We start from the raw sequence: 24046 nt of genomic DNA on the forward strand, positions 1-24046 counted from the left end.
ATCAAGCTTTGGAGAAAGCAGCAAAACAAAGTAGACTGTACTTCGTACTATTTTCATAATGCAATGCACGTGCTGCACATAATATTGCAGTTGCCAATCAAGGTCTAGGGATAATGCTTTTGGGTACAAAATCTGTACTTCAGTATCAGGCGTGGCTCAGCGTCTTTGTTCGGCTTCTTCATTGTTTGTTCTGAATATTGCTTGGTACATACAACTGCAAAATGGATCCCGGAGGACTACTAGAATCTGGCCCCATCTCTGTCGTAACAGACAAGCATGCTCAGACTTTTCTTAGAATGAAGCAAGGCTACATGAGGCTGCAGGACCAAACGTCATGAAAAGTATTGCATCAGCAAAAGTGTTCCAAGGATGTGAATATAGTTGGAACCACATGTGTGGAAAGTTAATCTTTGGATATTTTCCTTGGGCCAAGGAGTGGACACAAGATATTGAGAACTCCCACCTAGATACAATGGCTAACCCAGCAGTCCTTAATTTGTAAAATATTAAGTGCCAGGGCCCTGACCAGGAAGCCACTGCAACTTGCGCCAACCATCGATCCTGTTATCGCTGCCAAAACAACTATTAGCCATCTCTCTCGACAGCAAGTAATACAGTTCAGATTATTCGACGTCCCCAAAGCTAAAGGAATGACTATGGCGGCAGATACTAGTCATTTTTAATGTATATTGTATTCATAAACAATCGTCGTTCTGCTCATCTCTGAATTAGATGAACAGCAGCACCATGTGGCAGACCGTCCTGAGTGGGGTGTTAATTTGTTTCCGGTGCTCCGCACCGGCACTTAATTGTTAAGATCCAGTGTTGAGCACTGGAAAACACTGGTTCAAATTAAGCACTGCTAACCCTTCAAGGCTAAATTTAAGCAATTTAAAACATGTCCATTACAGCTTAGACTCGACAATAGGTGGTGACTGTGTGCCAATTACTTCCTAAAAATGCAGACTTTCTGTTCAATGAGAAAAAATGGCTCTTTCTTATGTTTCCAGATACACATCAGATATGCACAGTTATCAGGTACATATCTTTATGTTAATTGATTCTTGGTTTAGCGCTATGACTTTTCCCGAAGGGACATTCGGCGCTCTGACCGGCAGGTAGGTGAAAAGGCAGCTAATTAAAACAGCCAAGTATTAAGATGCTGTTAAAATCTGAAAAACTGCAGCATGCACAGATGAACAGAGGGAGCCTGCTCCAGTGGTGCGGCGGCAAGACAGGGGATAAAAAGCCCGGCCACCATATTTTGATGTACGAATACGCTGAGAACGTAGGAGACGTTGTTAGGTTTTGACTGGCCATGCGCTTTGCGCATGTGCCAAAAAAACCTCTTGAGTTGTGTGTGTGGCTTTGGGTCGGCCCTCGTCATTGATTGGCTGGCTCCGTAAACGGAGCCTTGCCATTGGACGAGGGGCCTGTCCGTCAATGCCGGACCAGACACGGGGGCGTTCCTGACATTCTTTGGCTTTTGCCGACGTCACGCGATGCCGGGAACGCCCCCGAGTCTGGTCCGGCATTGCCGGCACTACTGCGTCTCTTCTCCCCGTGACTGGCCGGCCGGCCAATCCTAGCGCGGCCGGCCGGAAGTGCCCGCCCCCCGCAGCCCGGGGGAAGAAGGAGAGGAAGACGGCAAGCAGTATGGCGGCGCCCGCGGGGCTCCCGTGGCCTGGAGGGAACCCCGGGAGATGCGGAGGACGTTGCCTCAAAGGATCCCTGGAGGTAGTGTGTGGCTGCCTTCAATTGAAATCTCTTCGGTCTCCTCCTAACCTCATGATAAACTGCTGTGACGACGCTATCGGAGAGGAAAAAAGACTTCTGAGCATGCGCGCGGGTAAATGTATCGCAAATGAAGTAGACTCGGGGTTAAACGTGTCTCTCATCCCAGTAACATCCTTGCGCCGCTTACCTTCAGGTAGATGGTAATATGTGCGCTTGTGCGGGGGCATTTAGCGAACTCCGCCACCGTTTTGTATAGGGAAGCAGCTGTGTGCCTCCAGCCAGGGCCGCGCTGGGATTGGCCCAGCCGGCCGAGCCTCCGCCACGTCATCCGGAGGAGCTCCCGAGCGAAGGAGGAGCCCCGGGGAAAGCCCCAGTCCCGCCGCGGCCCCAGTTGAACGCCATCCTTTTTTTCGGACAGTAAGTGTTGTTTTGCTCATTGCGGTGATGTATTTGTCAAATGCTTGTTTATTACTGTCACCGAGCGGGCAGGATTCGCCCGCGTTCAGAGAGTTATGTCAGCAATTGTGAGGCAGCTGAAAGGAGGCCGGGAGGCCGTGGTGGGGAAGCATTACAGAAAAGCAGGTCAATAGAAACCGAGTGAAAGATTGTGAGGGGGCAAACTCCAGCCCTTGGCGGAGCTGTAACAAACCAGACATTGATATATTGTCCCCTCCCAGCATCCTGCGGGGCTATTATCCTCCCCCTAATGAGCTTGTCATGCATTTCTCTTTATGTAGCCATTAAAATCTTGTCTACATCTGCTGATATGTTTCTGCAAAGGGGGCGCTGGATATTGTTTCTGTCCTGCAATCTGCCCCTGTTTTCGAGCGAATGCCACTTCTGACCTTGTAACAGACACAACTATTATTAGACGTGATTCTATGAGCCAATTCGCCACAGTCTAGAAGGCACGGGAAATATGTTTTCCACGACGACAAGTTCAGACTGATACTCCAGTAAATGAATGTGGAGGACAATGATGGTCGAACGGGGATGCCTCTCTTTTCAGAGTGCACTTATGCCCGTGCAACTCGTTGCACCTGGTTTGCTATGGCGATGCAGTGCTTCTCAGCCAGAGTCGTCACACCAAAAAGTGTATTATGTGTTCATCCAGTCCAAAGGCAACGAAAGAAGACAGAAACTGAAAAGGAACAATAAAGGATTAGACTTTTAATAAAACAAAATAACGCGAAAGATGCTGCAAAACCAAACTAAAGGGCAAAATATTGTGATATAAATCTTGAAAGTGCTGAATTGGTAGCATTGCACACAGCCTGCTCTCACTCGGCAGGTGAATGGTCTTAGATGCTTGAAGTCTCATGATGTCTGAATCCTGCCAGGGTGACCCCCTGACTTTAGGTCATTACAGCCGCTGTTTGTGGGGCTGACATTTTCATCTACAGATGTCTGATTTAAGGTGTTAGTCTAATTTGTTCAATGTAAGCAAAACAAGACTACAACACCCAGAATGCATTATGCTCCCACACAAAAGCTCAGGGCTGGAAGCAGTGTTCATAATGAGCTGGAGTCAGGTGGCCACCTTAAAGCTTGCAGAGTGAGTGAGGGAGTCTAATGTCTCTTAGCTGCAAGCTGCAATCTTCATAATCACGGCCAGCTGTAAATCAGAGGCAGCGACAGGCCTCTAGATGCACCAGCACCATTGGAGCAACTGCTGTGGCTCTGCTTTCATATCAGGCATAACCAAAGGGCCTTCCTTTATACAGCACAAATGCCGAGGATCAGGCACACATAAGTTGGCCAGCTCGTAATACTGTGGTTGTAGACTTTACTTCAATAGGAAATTGTATATATTATTCTGGTTCACAGACCTTGGGAACCACAGTTGGAGGGGTCACATGTTAGGCTCCGGGGCACTAGGCCACATATTGATGTCATTGCTGGGAGCAAGTTTCTCTAAGATCTGGTTATCTGCCTCCGTGCTACCCAAAGTTGCAATATATTTTGTTTACTGTAGAGGACTTTGGCATCCACTCGTTGGTGAACATGGGTGCTGTAGTTTCAACACCTTGCCGACCCCCCTCCACCACATCACCCTTTTGGAACAAAAACAAAGGATGTTATTTAGGGGTTAAAGGTAAAACTACGATTCAGCACTGCAATGTCATTTGCGGGTCAAAGGGCATGTAAGGTCACCTGTTATGACTTGAACTTGGTCAGTCAAAATAAATGCTAATCACTGGGTCTGTGCTTTCAAGGGGTGTTTAACACAGGTCCAGGAAGGCTAGGTCCTGCATATTTTTTTCCTGATAACCGCTGCCTTTGTAAATAGTTTTCATTTACATTATTTCTATTTAATTACGTAAATATATCTAATGTGGACATCCTGAGCATCCTGCAGGAGTCTGGCTGCCTTGCACCTAGGTCGACCCTCACAGGTTTACTTCCAATAAACTACATACTGAATACGCGCTGCTGAAGGCTCAATGTCATTGCGCCCAACAACACTCCAATCATTCACATCACTGTAGGCACACTGACATACTGGGAGGAAGAGTGTCAGAACCGTACCGAAAACGTCATTCCAAACAGCACTACAAGGCCATAGGAAATTGTGGATGTGCACTACACAGATGGAGCTTACTCCAGCGCTTTAAACCAGTGTCTACTCACAGATACCGAGTACATGTATTTTTTTAATTTTAAGGGAAAAGTCCCTGTACTTCTCTGTGCAGGGGTGCACATACAGGTACTTAAGGATAGTGACTAGCGAGTACCTGCACTTTTGTATTCCAAGCACCTCATAATTCTTAACGATCGTCCACATACCAGGAAAAACATAATTGTATTCAGTTTCCAGTTGAGATCTGAAAAGTGCTGGTGAGAGATGTCTGACACGGTGATCAGATGTGCCACCTTTTTCCCTTTTCAACCCCTCCCCAACCCTTCTCAATCCAAACAAGCATTTGCAATTCAATAGGTCTCACATTTAGGCGACTTTCAGCTATTGACATTGCAAATAACAATGCCTTTTATTTTTGTTTTTGTTTTTAAAACATAAATAAAAGGCATTGTCATTTACACTGCCAATAGCTTAAACTCGCGTAAATGCGAGACCTATTGCATTGCAAATGCTTGTTTTTTTTAGGTTACTGTCTGTTAGTCAGAGTGCATTTCACCCAATCATAGTCTTACAATACACACTGCTCTGGGTAATGTGAGCCACAGGGAAACCAATCGTGAGGCGAGGGACCGCGTGTGATCTTCGGCAGCCCGTCACTCACTCTTCCCTTTCACCACACTCTCCTTCTCTCACTGACTCTCTCTCTTCTGCTCATACTCTCATCCCGTCACTCACTCTTCTCTTTCACCACACTCTCCTTCTCTCACTGCCTCTCTCTTCTGCTCATACTCTCATCCCGTCACTCACTCTTCCCTTTCACCACACTCTCCTTCTCTCACTGACTCTCTCTCTTCTGCTCATACTCTCATCTCGTCACTCACTCTTCCCTTTCACCACACTCTCCTTCTCTCACTGCCTCTCTTTCTTCTGCTCATACTCTCATCCCGTCACTCACTCTCCCTTCAACACACTGTTAACTCTCTCCAATGCACCACTTTCTCTCACCCTAATTTGTTTTTCCTTCTTGGCTCTATCTCTATTCATTATCCCTCCCAGACTCCTCCTGATTCTATAGAGCACTTTTCAAAATTTTTTGTAACCATCGTCCATTTGCGTGAGATTACGCTATTGGCATTGTAAATGACAAGGCCATAAATTTATCTGTTTTTAAAACCAACACATAAATAAAACATTTGTCATTGACAATGCCAATAGCTCTAACTTTGTCAAAGGCAAAACCATTGCATTGTAAATGCTTGTTATATCTTCGGTTTCTATCGGGGTGGTATGGAATGAGTCTGTCCTTTAAGTATTTTGGATCTGAGCCATACACAGATTTGTAGGTCAGGCAGAGCAATTTGAACAGTGCTCTCTTTCCAATGGGGAGCCAATGAAGGGTTCTCAGTGTGGGGGCTGACTGTGTCCGTGGAGGCAGGTTGTTCCCAAAGCGGGCAGCAGTGCTTTGACCCACCTGCATTTTGGATACAAGGGATTCATTTGAAGCAAGGATTAGGGCATCGCCATAATCCAGACGGCTGATGATTAATGCCTGAGTAGATGTCCTCCAGGAGCTCAAAGGAAGACGCCGACATTTTTTCCTAAGAAGGCACAGCATGCTGAAGCAAGTGCGGAAGGCGGAGGCAATCTGGTCTTTCATAGTGTGTAGTACAGAAGTACCTGTTCTGCTGGGCAAAGGGACAAAGCCAAGGTCAGCCGGCCACCAGTCATCAGTTCAGTAGAGCTGTGGTTTGGCAAACAGAAGGATCTATGTTTTTCTCCCATTCAATTGGAGACAGTTTAGGGACATCCAGATGGCAGTTTTTCACATGCAGGCTACAAATCGCTGTTTGACGTTCTCAATGTCTTCCTGCCCAAACGAAAGGACTAGTTGGGTGCATAAGAAAGTATTTAAAACCTGCAGGACTTGACTAACTGGGCTACGAAGATTTTGAAAAGCGAAGGGCTCAAGAAAGACCCCTGTTATTTTTAAGCAATGTCTGTGAAGACATGTAAATAAGAGGGGTTCTTTTTGACTGCCAGTATGAATACAAAGATGGTGATGGGGGAAATCTCTGCTCGAATAAATGTTCTGACGTGTCACACAATGGAATCAAGATGGTCTCCTGTCCTTTCAAATATATTTTCACATTTTTTTAGATACTCACTGCACGCTTATGAGCACTGCTTTCAGCAATACACTGCAGATAATTGACCTGTATCTAGTGGTATTTATACATGGAAATAGATTGAATTTCATTATGGTAAATCTTACATCTTCTGAGTGACCCTCCACCTTTGAGACATGGAGAGCCTCTACATTTCTTCATGTGTGGGGCATAAGACCAAACCAAGGCTCTGTAAAAAACCTAGTGATTGTATAATATGCCCCCTCAATGAAGGACCAACCAATGTACTTCAAGTGAACTGCTGTGTGCTTTTACTGGCAAACTCTTGCTTTTTCAGTAAATATTCAAATAGTCTAAGCAACAATTGCCACAAGCCGAATTTATAGCTACTTTCAATACTTGGCACTACCCAGATCTCCACTCAGTCTCTCTACTTCAGGCTATTGGGCATTTCAAATATGAAGAGGCGGCAAAGAAAAGACATCTCCATTAGGCCGGAGAGCTCTCACCGTCTTTCCATTAGAAACAGAAAATAGTAATCCTATTTCAAAGGCTTTTGATTACAACATCACAATGCATTAACCTTCCACAACTCAGTTACCTTTTCTATTTCTGCCTGAGTTTAAGGAAGCTTTCGGCCATGTTCAGTGCTGCGCTGCCTTATGACTAGGTTTGCGCTATGGAAATGACTTACACATAGAAAGGATTCATGATTAATCTTCCTGTGAAACAGCATATTTAATTATGTTTCAAAAACGTATTTAAGATCCACAACTATCATCTGATAATTTTTAAGATTTTGTAGAAAATTTGGAAATGGCGCTAACTGTGGGTGATAAAAGTCTATAGAGTGCCATGCCTACATCCACTAAAGAACCTAAAGAATAGGACACTGCTGATAACTCTTGGAAAGAAATGTAAAACAACTGGCTTTTTTCTATCTTTTTTATTCTGTATGCTTTCTAATTAAGGGAGCACTTGTTGTCAGAGTCAGCCAAGGATTACGTGAAAGTATTTTGAGGCAGGAACATGTCAGCATTCTAGCAATATAAAACAATAAGCATTCATATGCAATTCTTAAGTTTGTGACATAGGAATCACAAAGAATGACTTTTCAATCTAGACTATCCTATAAGGGATCTAACAATATCCCTAGGCTTAACGGCAAATCTCTGATTAAAATTTGTCAGGGTCTCACCATGGTCAGGTATTTCCTTGAGAAGTCCTCTTCTGATCAGCTCTTCTCTACTCTGCCTTGTTGATATCTTCCTCTCCAACACTTGATAAAAAGAAAACATAACATAAGTCAACAAATCAGATACAAAGGTGCAAATATACTAGGACAATACAATACACTGCAGGAAAGATCTACCAGAGAGAGTTTACATGCTTGTGAAACAATGACTATGACCACTTTAGAGTCCCAGGAAGAAGGTCGTAGACCATTCACAATAGGTCAGCCAGCCAGTGACAGTAGTACGAGGAAGAATAGGACTTGATTTATTTATATTTTGTTGACCCTCCATATGTGGTAATATTTACGTTTTCCCACTTAAATCGATCTGTGCACAGGCTGGCCATGACAAACCTAAAGTCTGCTCCATGAATTACCCCCCACAAGGGTCTACTCTAGAACAACATTCTAGTAGTCATTACATCACACAATTATCCTACATTATTCGAACTCAATTAATTCTAGCTGTTTATGACTGTGTGCCGATTTATGAGCACTGTTCATTTTTTCATTTCACCCAGAGATTTCCTGCGGAAAGCAGCTGAAATCTCCATGTTAAAGTCTTGGGCAAAATGAGGAACATCTGGTGGGATCTACTCCATATTTATCAGTTCCATTGGTTATTCCTTATTACTAAGAGAACCCTCGTGATACCACTTGTAATTCCCTGCTAACTTTCCCTCTCTATAGTTACAGGTATCCTTGGTACCTGTAAATGCAGTGTTTGAGATACCTGGTCACTATGTAACATTCTGTAAAGTATAGTATGATTTTCATAGGGCTACCTTACAATTTCTCCTTTTCCAGTGAGATGACATACAAAGAGAGTGAACCAAAATCTAGAGCAGCACATGCTTGCAATCTGGATGGCAGAATGGGTTTAAAATAGCACTTTAAATAGCTTACCCCTTTTGAATACATATGATCATAGTGATCTGTCTATTTCTGAGTTCCTTGCTTTGAGCAACCTAGACACTACCGGAAACCTATAAAGCTGTACAGTCTAATTTCTAGAGCAAACATTACTAATACTCCTAGGCTGACTCTGAGACTTCACTTCTCTCAAAGACAAATCCAGCCTCTCCACCATGTAGAGAATACACCAGGTAACATCATGGACGTAAAGTAAGCAGACTTGCCTTTTGTTGTGGATCTCAGTTGCAGGTCTAGTACCTGGCACAGATTAACAAACCCTTCTCTTGCAGCGGTTGCATGTTACTACAAGTCACCAAGGTATTACAAGGAAGAGGTTGAATGTATTTGACACAATTCCAACTTACTATATTTGTTTTAATACAATTTCAGAACTAAAGAAAGATAACCACTTCTCATGATCACAGAAGACCATGCATTTGACACCCTCTTGATTGGGTCAGAAATTTGGTAATAAATGAGGGTTGGAATCTTCTTAATCTTCTGCTACTCCACCTGGAGGATTTTGGTGCCAACAGCTTTTTCGTCCTCGATAGAGAAATTCTTTACCGGGGAAACTCTCCAGTCTCTTCAATGGCTGGCAAAGAGGCTACCAAAAGAGATCGCTCAACTTTCAAATTTAAATCCAAGCAAGCTAACTCCGTTACAAAATGGCTACCACACGTGGAGAGTCAGGGGAATGAAACAAATCATCTATGTTTTGCAGCAGCACCTTGAAAATGGATATACAAATAGAGGATGGCTGGTTTGTATATGCAAGTATTTAAGTTACACATGGTTTGGTTCAGGTATTCTGTTTAGACGCATGCCATTTATTTTGAAGAGTAATCTATTTGATAATATGCATGTAAGGTGCCTTGTCTACATATAAACTACTCTTTTCGGGGTCTATTTGAAAATTAATAATGTACTGTCATGCAAACGTTTCAAGCAGTGGGATGATGCAAATATTTTTTTCAGCCATTCAGCTTGTTGCAAAACATTAATCCTTAGAAGATTGAGGAAACACACTGGTACAGAAAGGCAATATCCAGAAATCTTTTTCACATCCTGTACCCATCTTTTCTGATTAGAATAAGTACCTGAATTTAATTTAGCTGCACATATGAATATTTCATATTTCTCCTGCCTTCGCCCCAAGCCATTTTCAGGGCAGGCAAGGAGAAAAGTTATTACAAATGTTTACATTCTTCGCTACAGTCACTCAATACATTTAGATTTTAAAAAAACTATATAATTAGCCGAAGTGTTATTTATATGCTTACATACACGTAGTACATGTAGAATTAGAAAGGCACTACATAATTAGCTGAATTGCAATATCAATTATTCAAATGCAAACAGTGCTCATGGCCACAACACAGAGGTACTCAAACAACACATTAATATTAACGAAACTGTGCCATGTTGCAAATTGATTGTATTTCTATTTTTTTTCAAAATAGAAGGCAAATCATTCCTCCAAGTTTCAATGCAACAACAGATTTCTTAATTATCTGTGTATATTTTGCTCCACTTTTGTTTTCACATAAGCTGTCCAGTTGCACTCCCTGGAGGGACAGCCTAACTTGTTGTGAAAGCATATCACACTAGTCCGTTAGCCTGCCACAGCAATAGACCCAAATATATCCTGCATCACAGAAATTAAGCTAAGAATAATGTTCTATAGGAATAGCATTTTATGATTGCTACTAACTTTGGCACCATCTAATGAATCTTCAAGAAATTTCCTCATAAATGTTCATCCTTCTCAGCTCCTCCTGAAAAGCTGTGAGGTGATCCATTAAGTGGGGGCTGAGGGGAAAAAAAGGGGGGGGTCCTAAAACACATTCTCCCCATTAATTTTTCCATAGAAAAATAGAACAGTGTGTGATACACCAAAAACTGCTTAACAGAATTACAACAAATTTGCCAAAGGCTACATCTTGGTCCCAAAAGTGTGCTTTTTGTGATATGGTGCCCATTCATTCAATAGTTTGTGAGATATTTAGGCTGTATGGTTCACGCCGCGGATGATCCGCGGAGCAAAGAGTTCTCAAGTTGAGATCTGATTAGCTGGCACAACATAGATGTGGCAGCAGCCATCCTAGGACTCGGGACATAGTCTATCCTGAAAAATAAGGTTTTAAAAAAAGGTATAAAAACGTTTTTTCTTTCATTTTGTTGTGAATTTGCGGTGGATCTGAAAATCCATGCCAAAACATATTTTGTCTGCCTGGTGGTGTCCTTAGCAGGGTGCCACCAAGCATTTTCTTAATGTTGCTGGGGCTGCAAGAAGTGCACCAGCCCCCAGCAACATTAGCAAACAAAAAACAGCAAGTCTCTTGGGTCTTTAAATCCATTACCCTAGGAGAACTTACCATAATTTTCTTCAGTACTCCTGCTGGAGCTTTATGCTCTTCAGCTGGAGTGCAGAGCCCCCTTATTGTCGCTTCTTTGTAGCTTGATTTCTTTTTTTTTTTAAATGTTGATTTTTTTTTATAAAGTTTTACTCAATTTTTAAATGATAATTACTTTTATTGAACATTGCACTGTGTGATTAATGAAATATACATTTCATTATAATTATTGGAAATTTTTTGACAAATATAGTACATGTGCGTTACATATGTTGATATTCTGACCCCTTCATAAAGACAATAGGCCCATTTTTTACATTTTGGCGTACTGAATATTTGAGATGTCAGTAGCTCTGCCTTACAGAAAACGCCACCCTTATAAGCAGCCATGCGCACCTGTCAATCAATCAATCAATCAATCAATCAATCAATCAATTCATTTCTAAAGTGTGCTATCGAAGAGCCAGGTCTTGAGAAGTCTTTTTAAGGCCAGCAGGTCCTGGGTCTGCCGTAGGTTGGTAGGGAGGGTGTTCCAGGTCTTGGCGGCGAGGTAGGAGAAGGATCTGCCGCCGGCGGTGTTTTTCCGGATACGAGGAACTGAGGCGAGGGCGAGGCTGCCAGAGCGAAGGCTGCGGGTGGGGGTGAGGAAGCTGAGTCGATCGTTGAGGTATGTAGGTCCGGTGTTGTGTAGCGCTTTGTGTGCGTGGATGAGGAGTTTGAAGGTGATCCTCTTGTTAACGGGGAGCCAGTGTAGGCTTCTCAGGTGGGCTGTGATGTGGCTGCATCAGGGGACGTCGAGGATCAGTCGTGCTGAGGCATTCTGGATTCGTTGTGGTCGTCGCAGGAGCTTGGTTGTTGTTCCTGATTAGAGGGTGTTCCCGTAGTCGAGTCTGCTGATGACGAGGGCTTGGGTGACGGTTCTTCTCGTGTCGGGGGGATCCATTTGAAGATCCTGCGGAGCATTCGGAGGGTGTTGAAGCAGGACGCTGAGACTCCGCTGACTTGCTTGGTCATGGAGAGGGCGGAGTCGAGGATGACCCACAGTTTGCGTGTGTGGTCCGTGGATTCCGGGGCAGTGCCTAGCGATGTGGGCCACCAGGAGTCATCCCAGGCTGATGGGGGTGGGTCCGAGGAGGAGGACCTCCGTTTTGTCTGAGTTCCGCTTTAGTCTGCTGTCCTTCATCCAGTCGGCGACGGCCTTCATTCCTCTGTGGAGACTGGCTTTGGCGGTGTGTGGGTCTTCGGTGAGGGAGATGATCAGCTGGGTTTCGTCGGCATAGGAGGTGATGTTGAGGCTATGTTGTCGTGCGATGTGGGGGCGAGTGGTGCCATGTAGATATTGAACAGCGGCAGGCGGAGGGAGGAGCCCTGAGGGACGCTGCAGATAATCTCAGTGGTTTAAGAGCAGAAGGGAGGGAGGCGTACGCTCTGGGTTCTGCCGGAGAGGAAGAATGTGGTTCAGGCCAGGGCTTTCTCTTGTATTCCGGCGTCGTGTAGGCGTGCTGATAAAGTGCGGTGGCAGAGCGTGCCGAAGGCTGCTGATAGGTCCAGGAGGATGAGGGCGGCTGTTTCTCCTTTGTCCATCAGGATCCTGATGTGGTCGGTGGTGGCGATGAGGGCGGTCTAGGTGCTGTGGTTGCTGCGAAAACCGGATTGGGAGGGGTCCCGGATGTTGTTGTCTTCGAGGTAGCGGGTTAGCTGTTTGTTGACAATCTTCTCTGTAACTTTTCCCGGGAATGGGAGCAGAGAGATGGGCCGGAGGTTCTTGAGGTCCGCCTTGGGTTTCTTCAGTAGGGTGTTGATCTTGGCGTGCTTCAAAGGAGATGTTGATTGCTTTCCGGAGGTGAGGCGCGATGGTTGTGCTGGCTTTGTTGAAGACTTGGTGCGGGCAGGGGTCGGATGGGGATCCGGAGTGGATGGAGTTCATGGTTTTGGTGGGGTCTTCGTCGCTGACGGTGGACCAGGCGGTTGGTGCGGGTGGAGGTCGCGGGGGTGGTGGTCTTGGTGGTGGGTGCGGGGGTGTCAAAGATGAAGCTGTCGTGGATATCGGTGATCTTGCGGTGAAAGAAGGTGGCCAGTGAGTCACACAGGTCTTGTGATGGTGGAATGTTGTTGGTGTTGGAGCTGGGGTTGGAGAGTTCTTTCACAATGCTGAAGAGCTCTTTGGTGTTGTGTGCGTTGTTGTCTAGGCAATCCTTGAAGGCGGTCCTCTTGGTGGTCCTGATGAGTTGGTGGTGTCTGCGGGTGGCGTTCTTGTGAGCTGTGTGGCTGTCTGGTGTTCGGTCATGGAGCCATTTTTTCTCCAGCTTCTGGCAGGTGCGATTGGAAGTCCGGAGGTCTTCGGTGAACCAGGCGGCTTTTTTGCTGGTGTGGTTGGTTGTGGAGATCTTGAGAGGGGCGAGGGTGTCGGCGTAGTCGCTGATCCACAGTTTGAGGTTGGTCGCGGCGGTGTCGGGGACGATGGGGTCGGCGGGTGGTCTCAGGGCGAGGGTGGCTGTCAGTTGGTCCTTGGTGACCTTGCCCCAGCAGCGGCGTGGCAGCTGTTGGGTGCGGTGGTGTGTGGTAGGTTTCTTGAAGGTGAAGTGGACGCATTTGTGGTCTGTCCAGTGTGGTTCGGTGATGTGGTTGAAGGAGATGTGGGGGCTTGCTGAGAAGATGGGGTCCAGCGTGTGTCCGGCAGCATGGGTGGGGGTCGTCACGAGCTGTTTGAGTCAGAGGTTGGCGAGGTTGTCGATGAGGGTGGTGGTGTTGGCGTCGTTGTTTTCGAGGTGGAAGTTAAGGTCCCCGAGGAGGATGTAGTCCGTGGAGGTGAGGGCGTGGGTGCTGATTAGGTCGGCGATGGTGTCGTTGAACTGTGGTCGTGGTGCGGGCGGTCTGTAGACAAGAGTTCCTCTGAGGGTCCTGTTGGAGTCGGTGTGGATCTGGAAGTGCATGTGCTCGGCAGTGGTGAGGGTTTCGTCGGTCTTGGTTGAGACTCTGAGGGTGTCTTTGTGGACGATGGCGATACCCCCTCCAACTCCGTTGGCGCGGTCTCTGCGGGAGATCTTGTAGCCCTGTGGGATGGCTATGGCGATGTCTGGTGCTGAGGTGATGCTCAGCCAGGTCTCCGTCAGGAAGGCGACGTCGGGGGCGGTCGAGTCTAGGAGGTCCCAGAGTTCAATGGCGTGCTTGCGAGCGGAGCAGGTGTTGAGGAGGAAGCATCTGAGGTGGTTGGGTTCTCTGGCTGGTGGTTTGGCGGGCCGGATGCTGGTGAAGCTGCAGTTCCGGCAGGGGAAGGGCCCTTGGGTGTGCTTCGGGATGGCCTGATAGCAGGGCTGGTCTCGTGCGGTGTTGAGTGCGTGGAGGGTGCTTGAGTCGTAGTGTAGTCTGGGGTTGCGGCAAGCGCGGGGTCCAGGGGTTCTGGCGCTGGGCGCGGTCCAGGCGCGGACGGGCGCAGACGGGCTTGCCTTTGGCTCGTCCGCTGCGCCTCCGCGCGGCGACCTCCATAAAAGGCGAAGTGGGAGGGAGGAGCAGCTTGCAGGCGGGAGCGGGGCGGCCAATGGGCGAAGGAAGACGGGACGGGACACAGGCGGGACACAGAAGGCAAAGGGGGCGGGCCGCATGGGAGCAGCGGCGGGAACGGGGGTTACAGGGGTTAGAGGGCGCTGAGGGCGGCTAGAACACTGAGCACAGTAGAGGAAACATGTAAAAATTAAAATAGAGGGCCGGGAAACAGGCACAAGCAGTCACCAGAGGCCACAATCACGGGAGCACGCCGGCGGCGAGCTCTCGGCAGCAGCAGCAAGAGGCACGAGTCACTGGGCACACAGGGAGAACCGTGCGGCGTGAGGAGCGGCCTGACCTGCGAGCAGGGTCACGCTCAAGGCCGCGCGGCGACCTCCATAAAAGGCCAAGTGGGAGGGATGAGCAGCTGGGAGGTGGGAGTGGGGCGGCCAATGGGCGAAGGAGGACGGGGACAGGACACAGGCGGGACACAGAAAGCAAAGGGGGCGGGCCGCAGGGGAGCAGCGGCGGGAAAGGGGGTAACAGGGGGTAGAGGGCGCTGAGGGCGCCTAGAGCACGGAGCACAGTGAAGGAAACATTTAAAAATGAAGAAATAGAAAATAGAGGGCCAGGAAACAGGCACAAGCAGTCACCAGAGGCCACAATCACGGGAGCACGCCAGCGGCGATCTCTCGGCAGCAGCAGCAAGGGGCACGAGTCACCTGGCACACAGGGGGAGCCGTGCGGCGTGAGGAGCGACCTGACCTGCGAGCAGGGTCAGGGTCACCTGTTTGAGATTGGGCGCCAGGCCCTGCACTCAACCGCTCGCTGGGCATGTACTGTGCACAACAAGGGGTGGGTAACAGCTGGGGTTGGGCGCAGGGCCTCGTCCATGACCAACCCCACATGGTCAAAGGCAGTGTGTGGCGTGGGGATTGCTGTCTGCGCCCAACCTCACAGCAGGAACCGCTGAAGGCCATGCGCAGTGTTGCTTGCCCACGAGGGGTTAGACCGAAGGTCTGCCCTGTGGCCAATATCACGATGTATACAGTCAAAGGGAATGCGTGGCATGTGGCCAAGCCCTGCGACCAACCCCATGCAGCACCCAGTCGCTGGTTGTGCGTGGCATGGGGTTGGTGGTATGTTTTGTAATAAAATACTACTTTACTTCAATTTAAAAAATATATATAGAAATCCACGGGAAAAAAAGAAAGGTTCAAATTAAGTTATAGTTAGGTAAATTAATATATTACTTTGCATTAAAAAATTATTGAAATTCACTGAAAGAAAATAGAAAATAATAGTACTATTGTAGTGTAGTTCCTATATTCCCAATAGGTTCTGCGCATTGGAATAATATATCCTATAGATTTGACATAGGACTTATGTCTACTAGGTCTCTATCGAGTATATTAAACTTAATTGTGACTGCCAGCTAGCTCAGAGTTCACTAGAAACTTTCTCGAATGAACAAGAAGGGATTAATTTCTGATAACTGCATAAACATGACAACTTTGTTTCCCCAAGAATAAACGTATCTTCAGAGTCGTGGAAACAATAGACAGATATTTTACTCAGTCAATCGTGCATGCCTTGTTTCATTAGAGGTGCAGAGAAATAGAGAGACAGCGTTTTCAATAAAAGGATTTATTGAACAGTCTTCTTTCTCATGCAAGCAAAGTGAACTGCTACAATCGTAATACAGGATATAAAGTATAGTGCACACAGCGAGAAGAGTATTATGAAATAATACTGTAAAAGCATTGTATGATTTCTAAACTATAGATAAATACATACATAAATAACAAAGCCTAAAAGTACTCAACTGGTGCTTCTAAAATATGCCTACCCCAATGTACCTAACCTAAGTCTAATACGAGGTAAGAAGTAAGTGTGGTGTAGCATAGGTTTCGTTTTTTTTGCCAAGAATCTATCCAAGATTTCTCTTAGGGTCTAATCAGCTCCCTACCATGGTTTTAGAATGAAGGAGGTCTGGTATCTCTGTCTCAGGACTCGATTTCCCAACACCCCGCAAGGGGAGCTTTGAAACACTGGAGCTGGATTCTCAGCGAGAGAAAGGACAGCTTCTCGATCATTGCATCAGCTGGAGGGTCGGCTTCCTTCGGCACTTGCTGTAGCGAGTTGCTTCAGGCAAGTAGATAGTCGAGCTGCTCCGAACCACAGTGTATTTGCTAGGGCAAGTGTAGGCATATTTATATCTTGAAGGTGCCTAGTTTGACGTAAAGTCGGGCATAATAATGTCATCAAAGAACCCCAAGAGAATGGTAGTTCTTTGAAAACTCCATGAGTTCTTGGACAAATATATATTCAAGCAAGGGGATGTCCCTCACTGCTTAAGCCGATTTTTCCAAGAAATCGTTGTGTTTTTTTGGAACGGGTGGCCATGCCTGTATTTGGACTGCATGGGCTATGTCTAAATAAGGTTATGATTTCTATGCTATATAAGGGCAATGTGAATTGTACCCATATAAGGGCATGAATCGGGAAATTTTGCTCGGAACCTAAAATGCCATACACACCCACTCCACTTTATTATGTTCGACATTACTAAATTCTAAGCATTTAAAACATATCTAAAGCATGATGCGTAAAACCCCACCCAAAATGCATAAAATGCATTCAAAATGGTTGTACACGAAAATGAGCATTTGTGCCGCACGCATTTTAAAAGCAATATTTTCATTCAAAGCATATAGTATGACATTGGAAATGCTCTCTGAATTAATCATGAAAGAACGTTTATGAAATGGCTCTTAAATACAGAAGAAAAAAGTCGAGACCATTCCATGACAGAATTTATCAATTGTTTTGGTTGTGGGCAAGGTCAAATATTGTCTCTTGGAAGTATTCAAAGAAGTATTGTTCTCTATGAATAGTTCTACTTTAAGCAGATTACTTTGTGCCAAAAAGAGTTCTTATTTGGATGAATGTCAAATTGTAGAAAAATAGAGTTCTAAAGTTAGAGGTTTTGTGTTGAAAAGTGAAGGTCGAATACAGAGTCCCATAGAACGCTGTGTGCTAATTTCAAAAGTCATTCTCGTTGTTTGGAGAAAACATTAAATCTTCTAAGCTGGTAAAGAATTTGTCTACCACAGTAGGTGAAAGTTGGACCTTGTGCCTGTCGATCCACGTATCTCACCGTCAGCAGATTGCGCCTGTGAGACCTCAATGAATACCGTCATCAGCATTGGCAGCCGCTGGGGACAACACAATGCATGGGCCCACAATGAACCAAGCAAAGTATCAACATCCGTTGGTAGAACTGATGGGAGTGTTAGACAGATGTCTAACACGCATTCTTCTCCACATAGCAGGCATTGTAGAACAGGTAAGATGCAATCTTGCCAGATTGGTCGGAATGATAGAAACCACGTGGTATTCAGATCTCTCAAACGAGCAAAGCGCACAATCTGTATCATGCGCTTACGACACTTCATCACCGGGAGAGTGTTCTCTATGGTAATCTGGCTGTCGCTGGTGACCGGACTTGCCATATCGGAGCAGAAGGAACAAGAACAGTATTCCTGCTACGAGTCCCAAAATGAAAGGCAGGCCGCCGAACACAGTGTGCACGAAATTTGGAAATATGCCGAGGACTGCTTCAAAAGGTGCTAACAGTCCCGAAAAAACTGTCTTAAATACATGTACAATACCACTGGTATCAGACATGTTTAAGATACAACCTAACATTTCTACGAAATGTACAGGGCAGTTTGTTGATAATAAGGCATGTATCTCTGCAGAGGACCTTGCAACTTGTAGTTCATACGTCTCTTTAGACGAGGTCAGTATATACCTTTAACACATTATATATATATATACACACACACACACACACACACACACACACACACACAAACACATATATAAATATATATATATAGAATTATTTCACTGAAAATCAAATGTATGTTCTAATTAGGCCGAAATGTGAGTTAAAACATACCGTTTTAAACTAACGAAACCACTGAACTACTGAAATTTACCAGTTATAGTTACTTAAGTAACTGTAACTCACGCCCTAAAGTAACCAATAACTCGCACCTTTGCCATGCACTGCTGTTCTGTGACATCATTGATAAAATCACTGAAACATCTGAAACATCTGAAATGGCATCATTGATGACAACAGTATGCATTGCTGGGGCGCAAGTTATAGCTACTTGGGGATGCAAGTTATAGTTACTTGAGACCATGTGTGTGTGATATGCATGATTTTTAGCCCACTGTAGCAGTATTTGACAATTCATGTTCTGTTTGTCAGATCAAAGGATATTTTATATTGCCTGGAGAATATTAGCCGACTGGGTAATACATTTAGTTGATGGATATATGTAATATCATGTTATTGTGTGGAGAACAATTGTTTCATTGAGGGATACACGCATAGGCCAATATATGTATAATTAAACTTGTTTAAAATTTGAGCTCATTGTTTGATTGTTTTGACACCTGGTGCTTTTTTAGGTTTCGCTGGGGGGCGGAGCCGTTAGGCTCCTCCTCCAGAGAAATCTATTGAGTACAGTAAGCACTATGGAACACGCCCCCCCGTCCCATTGGCTAGCTCCATAAATGGAGCCTAGCCATTGGACGAGGGGCCTGTCCATCAATGCCGGACCAGACACGGGGCGTTCCCGAGATTCTTTGGCTTTTGCCGACGTCACGCGACGCCGGGAACGCCCCCGAGTCTGGTCCGGCCGGGCCGTGCTTGCTGCTGTCCTGCCTTGTGTCCCTCCTCCCGCCGTCCCCACGTTTCCCGCCTCCCTCCCGCCGTTCGTGTCCTCTCCCGCCCCCTGTGTCCTCTCCAGCTCCCCTCCCGCCGTCCTTTCCTCTCCCGCCCCCCCCCCGTGTACCACCGATTATCTCTACTATTAAGCTCTTCAAATGAGGTAAATCAAGCAATGCACCCCCGATTACTTTAGGCGCACCGCGCTGATCAGAGCGCACTCGTCTCAGCCCCGGCCAGTCTCAGCAGCTCTCCGCCCGCTCTCGGTTCCTTGGGGAGCGGCGGGGAGCTAGCTCGGCGCTCCGAGCAGAGACAGGCAGGCCGGGGGCTGGGGCACCTCGCAAACTCCCACGGCGAGGTCGGGTCACTCTTCCCCGGGTCCGGCGGTGATGCGCAGCACTCCCAGAGGTCCCGAGGACGGGCACCAATCCTGTCGCGGCGTTCGGGGCGAGCCTCTCTCCACACCCGGGAGTCAGCCTATGGCAGTGCGGCTCCCGGGACAGATCGGCGATGACGCTTCAGTCCTCGGCCAACCACAGCACGGCAACAATGATGACGCCGCGGCGTACGGGCCAATCCCGTCGCGGCGTTAGCAAGGGGGCTCGGCTCCTTCAGCCAATGGGAGCGCGGCGGCTCCGATCTCCGAGAGCACTGCAACTTCATGAAAAGCAATTATTATTAACCGAGCAGCAGATAGAGAATGTCTCTATATTAATGAATGAAAGCAATCCAAGTCCAACAACTGATTTTGTCCCGGGTACCTAAAATCGTGATAAATAAGTCATCCTCTTTCAGGCCTATTTTTAAAAGTCGATTGTGCTAAAATAGCGTCCTGACTCTGCCACCATCTGAAATTTATGAATTTATAGGTTTGTCAATGAAAGAAACTTCTCAGTTGCTTACTGCATCGGTTTGTGATGCGATGTTGTCTTTTTGCTCGTATTTGTAAAGCACATATATTGGTATGGCCTCGCAGCGCTGTGCGCTGACTGGAATATGCGTCTTGTATGTGAAGAGCTGTCAAAGCGCCATGTTCATCTTTCTGTAATTCGCGTTAACATTTTGCTAGAGTAGCTCACGGTGTCCATTAATGCGCCTCTAAGCGCTCTACTCACAATCAGTGTGAAACAATATAAACTTTGCTGCCCAGTGTAATCGTACGGTCAGGGTGGGGTGCTGACGCCGCTTTTAAAAGTGCGCCACAGTGCCTCATGCCCACGTGACTGGACGGGGGGTGCCGACACCCTCTGACAGGAGGAATCCCAATTCTAGGGTTTCTCAGACTATGCGGCATGGGAGGACAGTGTGCAGCTACCGCATGGGCGCCCTGCCTTGTTTACATAGTTACTCAAATGTTGTTGACAGATAAGAGCCGGAAGCCATTGCCGGTCTGCCAAATTGCATGCTTGTTGCAACACGGCAGTCCATGTAAGGCCTTCAGCGCTGTCTTTGCCCTCACACCATGATTACATTATATACATTGAGCAAACCTTACCTACTCGAGGAAGGAGGGCACTCAAATGCTGAAGTGCAAATCATTTCTTCTGTAGGTCTATCTATGTGTCTCATATTTCCTGGCTCTGTGTGTTGTATGCAGGCACTGGTGTTTGTGTGCGCGTGGTACAATGTTTATGTGGCATTTTCTATCAAAGTTAGGCTTTTAATAGCGTTGCATTCAATAGGTGTCACAGCTGTCTGTGCTAGATATTCCAGTTATCATCCTCAGAAGGATGAAAGGCTGAGGATGCCAGTGACAGCAACAAGCCCTTTATTCACAAAGCTATGGTGCCTTTCGAACAGTGAAGTACAGGCGTAGATTTGGTGTCTATAGCAATATTAAACATGTATGAGAGGCGTTTGGCTGTAGACAGGATATGTATGTGTGCTCACGAAAAGTTAGCAAACTGTTGCTGTGGTTGTAGAGGCACCGGGCAGCAAAATGTCACATTGAGATAGTTGCCTGGACCTTGTATCCGCACTGGGTTCAATCTCAACTTCCTATGCTCACCGAACTGTGACTACCATTTTTCTTGCCAGCCATTACACTACCCGTCTGCACTTCAAAATTGCATCCATAAACAACCTTCTTGATCTGTCAGTGGCGTTTGATAGAGTGGATGAGGCGTTAAGTGGAGCGAGTCCTGCCGGGGCTCATACCTGGGGGTAATTAAAAACGGACTTTGAAACGGGTCACTACCAGTCCCCTTAGGTGTGTCCATAACTTTACAGGGAAGCACACTGATCTACTCCTCCTGAGCGATAACTGCACAAATACTTATGGTAATCCATGTCGGCCATGCAGTCCATTTTTACATTTCACGTTTTACTTCATCATGCATTCCCTAAGAGAATTTGCTTTCCCCAGATGTTGTGTTTCCGTATTTATTCCTACATTATATGACTCTTTTGTAGTGCATACTGTGAACCGATTCACCTCTAAGTTTTTGAGTGAGTTAAAGTTGCGGACGGGTGTATATGACAGAGCATGACTGAGAGCTCTGAAGTTGAGGCTGAAGGCAGCCCTAGTGGGTTACAGTTATTGTTAGTGGGTCGTAAGTGTGTTCAGGTCACATCACGTGCACATCCAAACCGTGGCCCCTCTGCAGAACACACATCTGGATCGTCCAATATGTGCCAATTGGGAAAAGGTGCGAAGGAGGTGTACAGCTGTTGAAATATTGACGGTGGAAAAGTATAAGCAAATGAAGTGGTTACAGGTGAATGGGAGGTTTGTGTGGGGGAGGTGACGTAGAGATGATGAAAGTAAGTACATGCAGTAGGACAGAGTTAAAACACAGTTCCCAAAAATGTGAGATAAACTGAGGATCTGTAGAGAGTTTATTCAAAGTTGGAAGGGGGCGCGTGGTATGAACTGGGGCCCCCACCTTGCACATTTCCAAGCTGTGTGAATAACTTTTCTTCCAAGGCGAGCTTGCTAGTAAAATGTGAGCCTCTGTTGCCTACTTGCGACCCGGTTTAGTGTGTGCCTCTGTTGCCTGCTTGTGACCCGGTTTTGTGTGTGCCTCTGTTGCCTGCTTGTGACCCGGTTTTGTGTGTGCCTCTGTTGCCTGCTTGTGACCCGGTTTTGTGTGTGCCCTTGTTGCCTGCTTGTGACCCGGTTTTGTGTGTGCCTCTGTTCCCTCCTTGTGATCCAGTTTTGTGTGTGTGTGTGGGTCAAATGCAATAGGTGTAGCATTTGAGAGAGATTAGGCTATTGGCTTTGTAAATGACAATGCCATTTATTTATGTTTTCAAAGCCAACACATAAATAAAAATGTTGTCATTTACAATGCCAATAGCTCTAACTTTTCCAAAGGCGAAACCGTTGCATTGTAAATGCTTGTTATACTTCTTACACTTTTCTGAACACTTTCACTTTAAATATGATTGGTTAAACTGCTATCATCTGACCGATGACCGCGGAGAGAAGTCGCCAAAGCGCTTCGGGTTTTGTTTGCTGCAAAAAAAAACATTCTTTATCGCAAAAGAGTGAGTTCTTTCTCTTTTCTGGACCGAGAAGGCTTTGTTTTCTTTTATATTTTCAGGACACACACACCAGAGTACGCGCCGCTATTTTGGAGGACTGGGAACTGTGAGGGAAAATAACTTTTGTACAATTCAGTGTTCACCTGGCTCACCCCTTCCTTTACCGAGAAGACCTTCATGCCATGTGGACTGACACCAATTTCAACACCTGCCAGTTAAAAGGAGGAAACAGCTAACTGATTGGAGGACGTACGGCTGGACCTTTCTGATCGAGTAAGTAGTTTAACTATTGCCAATGGCATTTTACTTTGCACAATAGTGGTACGGAGAGCCACCCGAACAACCAAGGATTTATTAGTGCTGGTATTTGGGGATACAGAACTTTATGAACTATGTGGCCAAGGTCTATGGACACAAAATGGCAGCAGGAAGAGAGAACAAATGTAGGGAAGCAACGTAGAAACTGTTTTCCCGACAATAATTTGATCTGGGACTCGAAGAAGGAGGGGCAAGCAAAGGGGATTCCTGAAGCATCTTCCAAAAAACTGTTGTGTGACAAATTGGAGAAATTATATACAAAAGAATTACCCCCAAATGGTGGGAAGCAGTTTTCTTCGCAGGAGACGGGGAGCTGGCTAGGACTACAGGGGCCTTGAGGGTTCCACCTCCGGTCCCCAACATGCACACTGGGTGCCCTGGGTGCGGCAGGCCCCGGAAGATGGGATCCCCCCTCGCTCAATAAACTGTGACCGGTCCCAGGAGTTGGAGCAGGGGGTCCCTGAAGGTGAAATCTGCCCAGAGAGGGGGGCTGGATAGCCCATAGTCAACAGAAAGTACCCCTCTTTGGTGGAGATTCACCTCTTTGTAGTCTTGTCAACTTCTCTTGATGAGGATTCATGCTATCACAGATTTATGGTTGAAGATCCCATTATCGAAATTACATGCACACAAGGTCACTTGAGAAATTACCGAGGGGTCCTTTACGCAACTGCACTGCAGAAAACGCTCAATGCATTTACCCGAGGTTGCACTTACTAATTAACTGGATGAAAGTACTCCAGTTGGGTAGACATTTTCGGCAAAACTGGGAACTCATCTGGGAATAAATTAGGCTCCAATCTGGGCCTGAAGCGCATTTCACGGGAATTAAACCTCAACAGGAAGGACTTACAAATATAAACATAGCAGGTACCCCAATTAAAGCGTCACCTCAGTAAAGCACAAACGTTCATAACTTTTTAGGCTTGGCGAAGGCAAATCAAATGTGTTTCCTCTAATATTATATGTTGAAAGCAATCTGAAATCCTTAATGGTGGTAAATGCATCATTGATCTGAAAGAGCACAATCTGATCTGTAGTAACTGTGACAAGTGGTTTCTT

General features: G+C 46.2%; 1 protein-coding gene across 3 annotated transcripts in view; it reads right to left on the bottom strand.

Moving 5' to 3' along the window:
* PHACTR2 (phosphatase and actin regulator 2) overlaps positions 1-24046 on the bottom strand; it is a 553469-nt gene that overhangs the window by 313567 nt on the left and 215856 nt on the right. For all 3 annotated transcript variants that reach the window (XM_086927168.1, XM_086927167.1, XM_086927166.1), the window contains exon 3: positions 7643-7723. In XM_086927168.1, coding sequence (XP_086783294.1) covers positions 7643-7723 — 81 coding nt within the window. The remainder of the gene's footprint in view (positions 1-7642; positions 7724-24046) is intronic.

The sequence above is a fragment of the Lissotriton vulgaris genome, chromosome 6 (assembly GCF_964263255.1).
Source record: "Lissotriton vulgaris chromosome 6, aLisVul1.2, whole genome shotgun sequence".
Lineage (NCBI taxonomy): Eukaryota > Metazoa > Chordata > Amphibia > Caudata > Salamandridae > Lissotriton > Lissotriton vulgaris.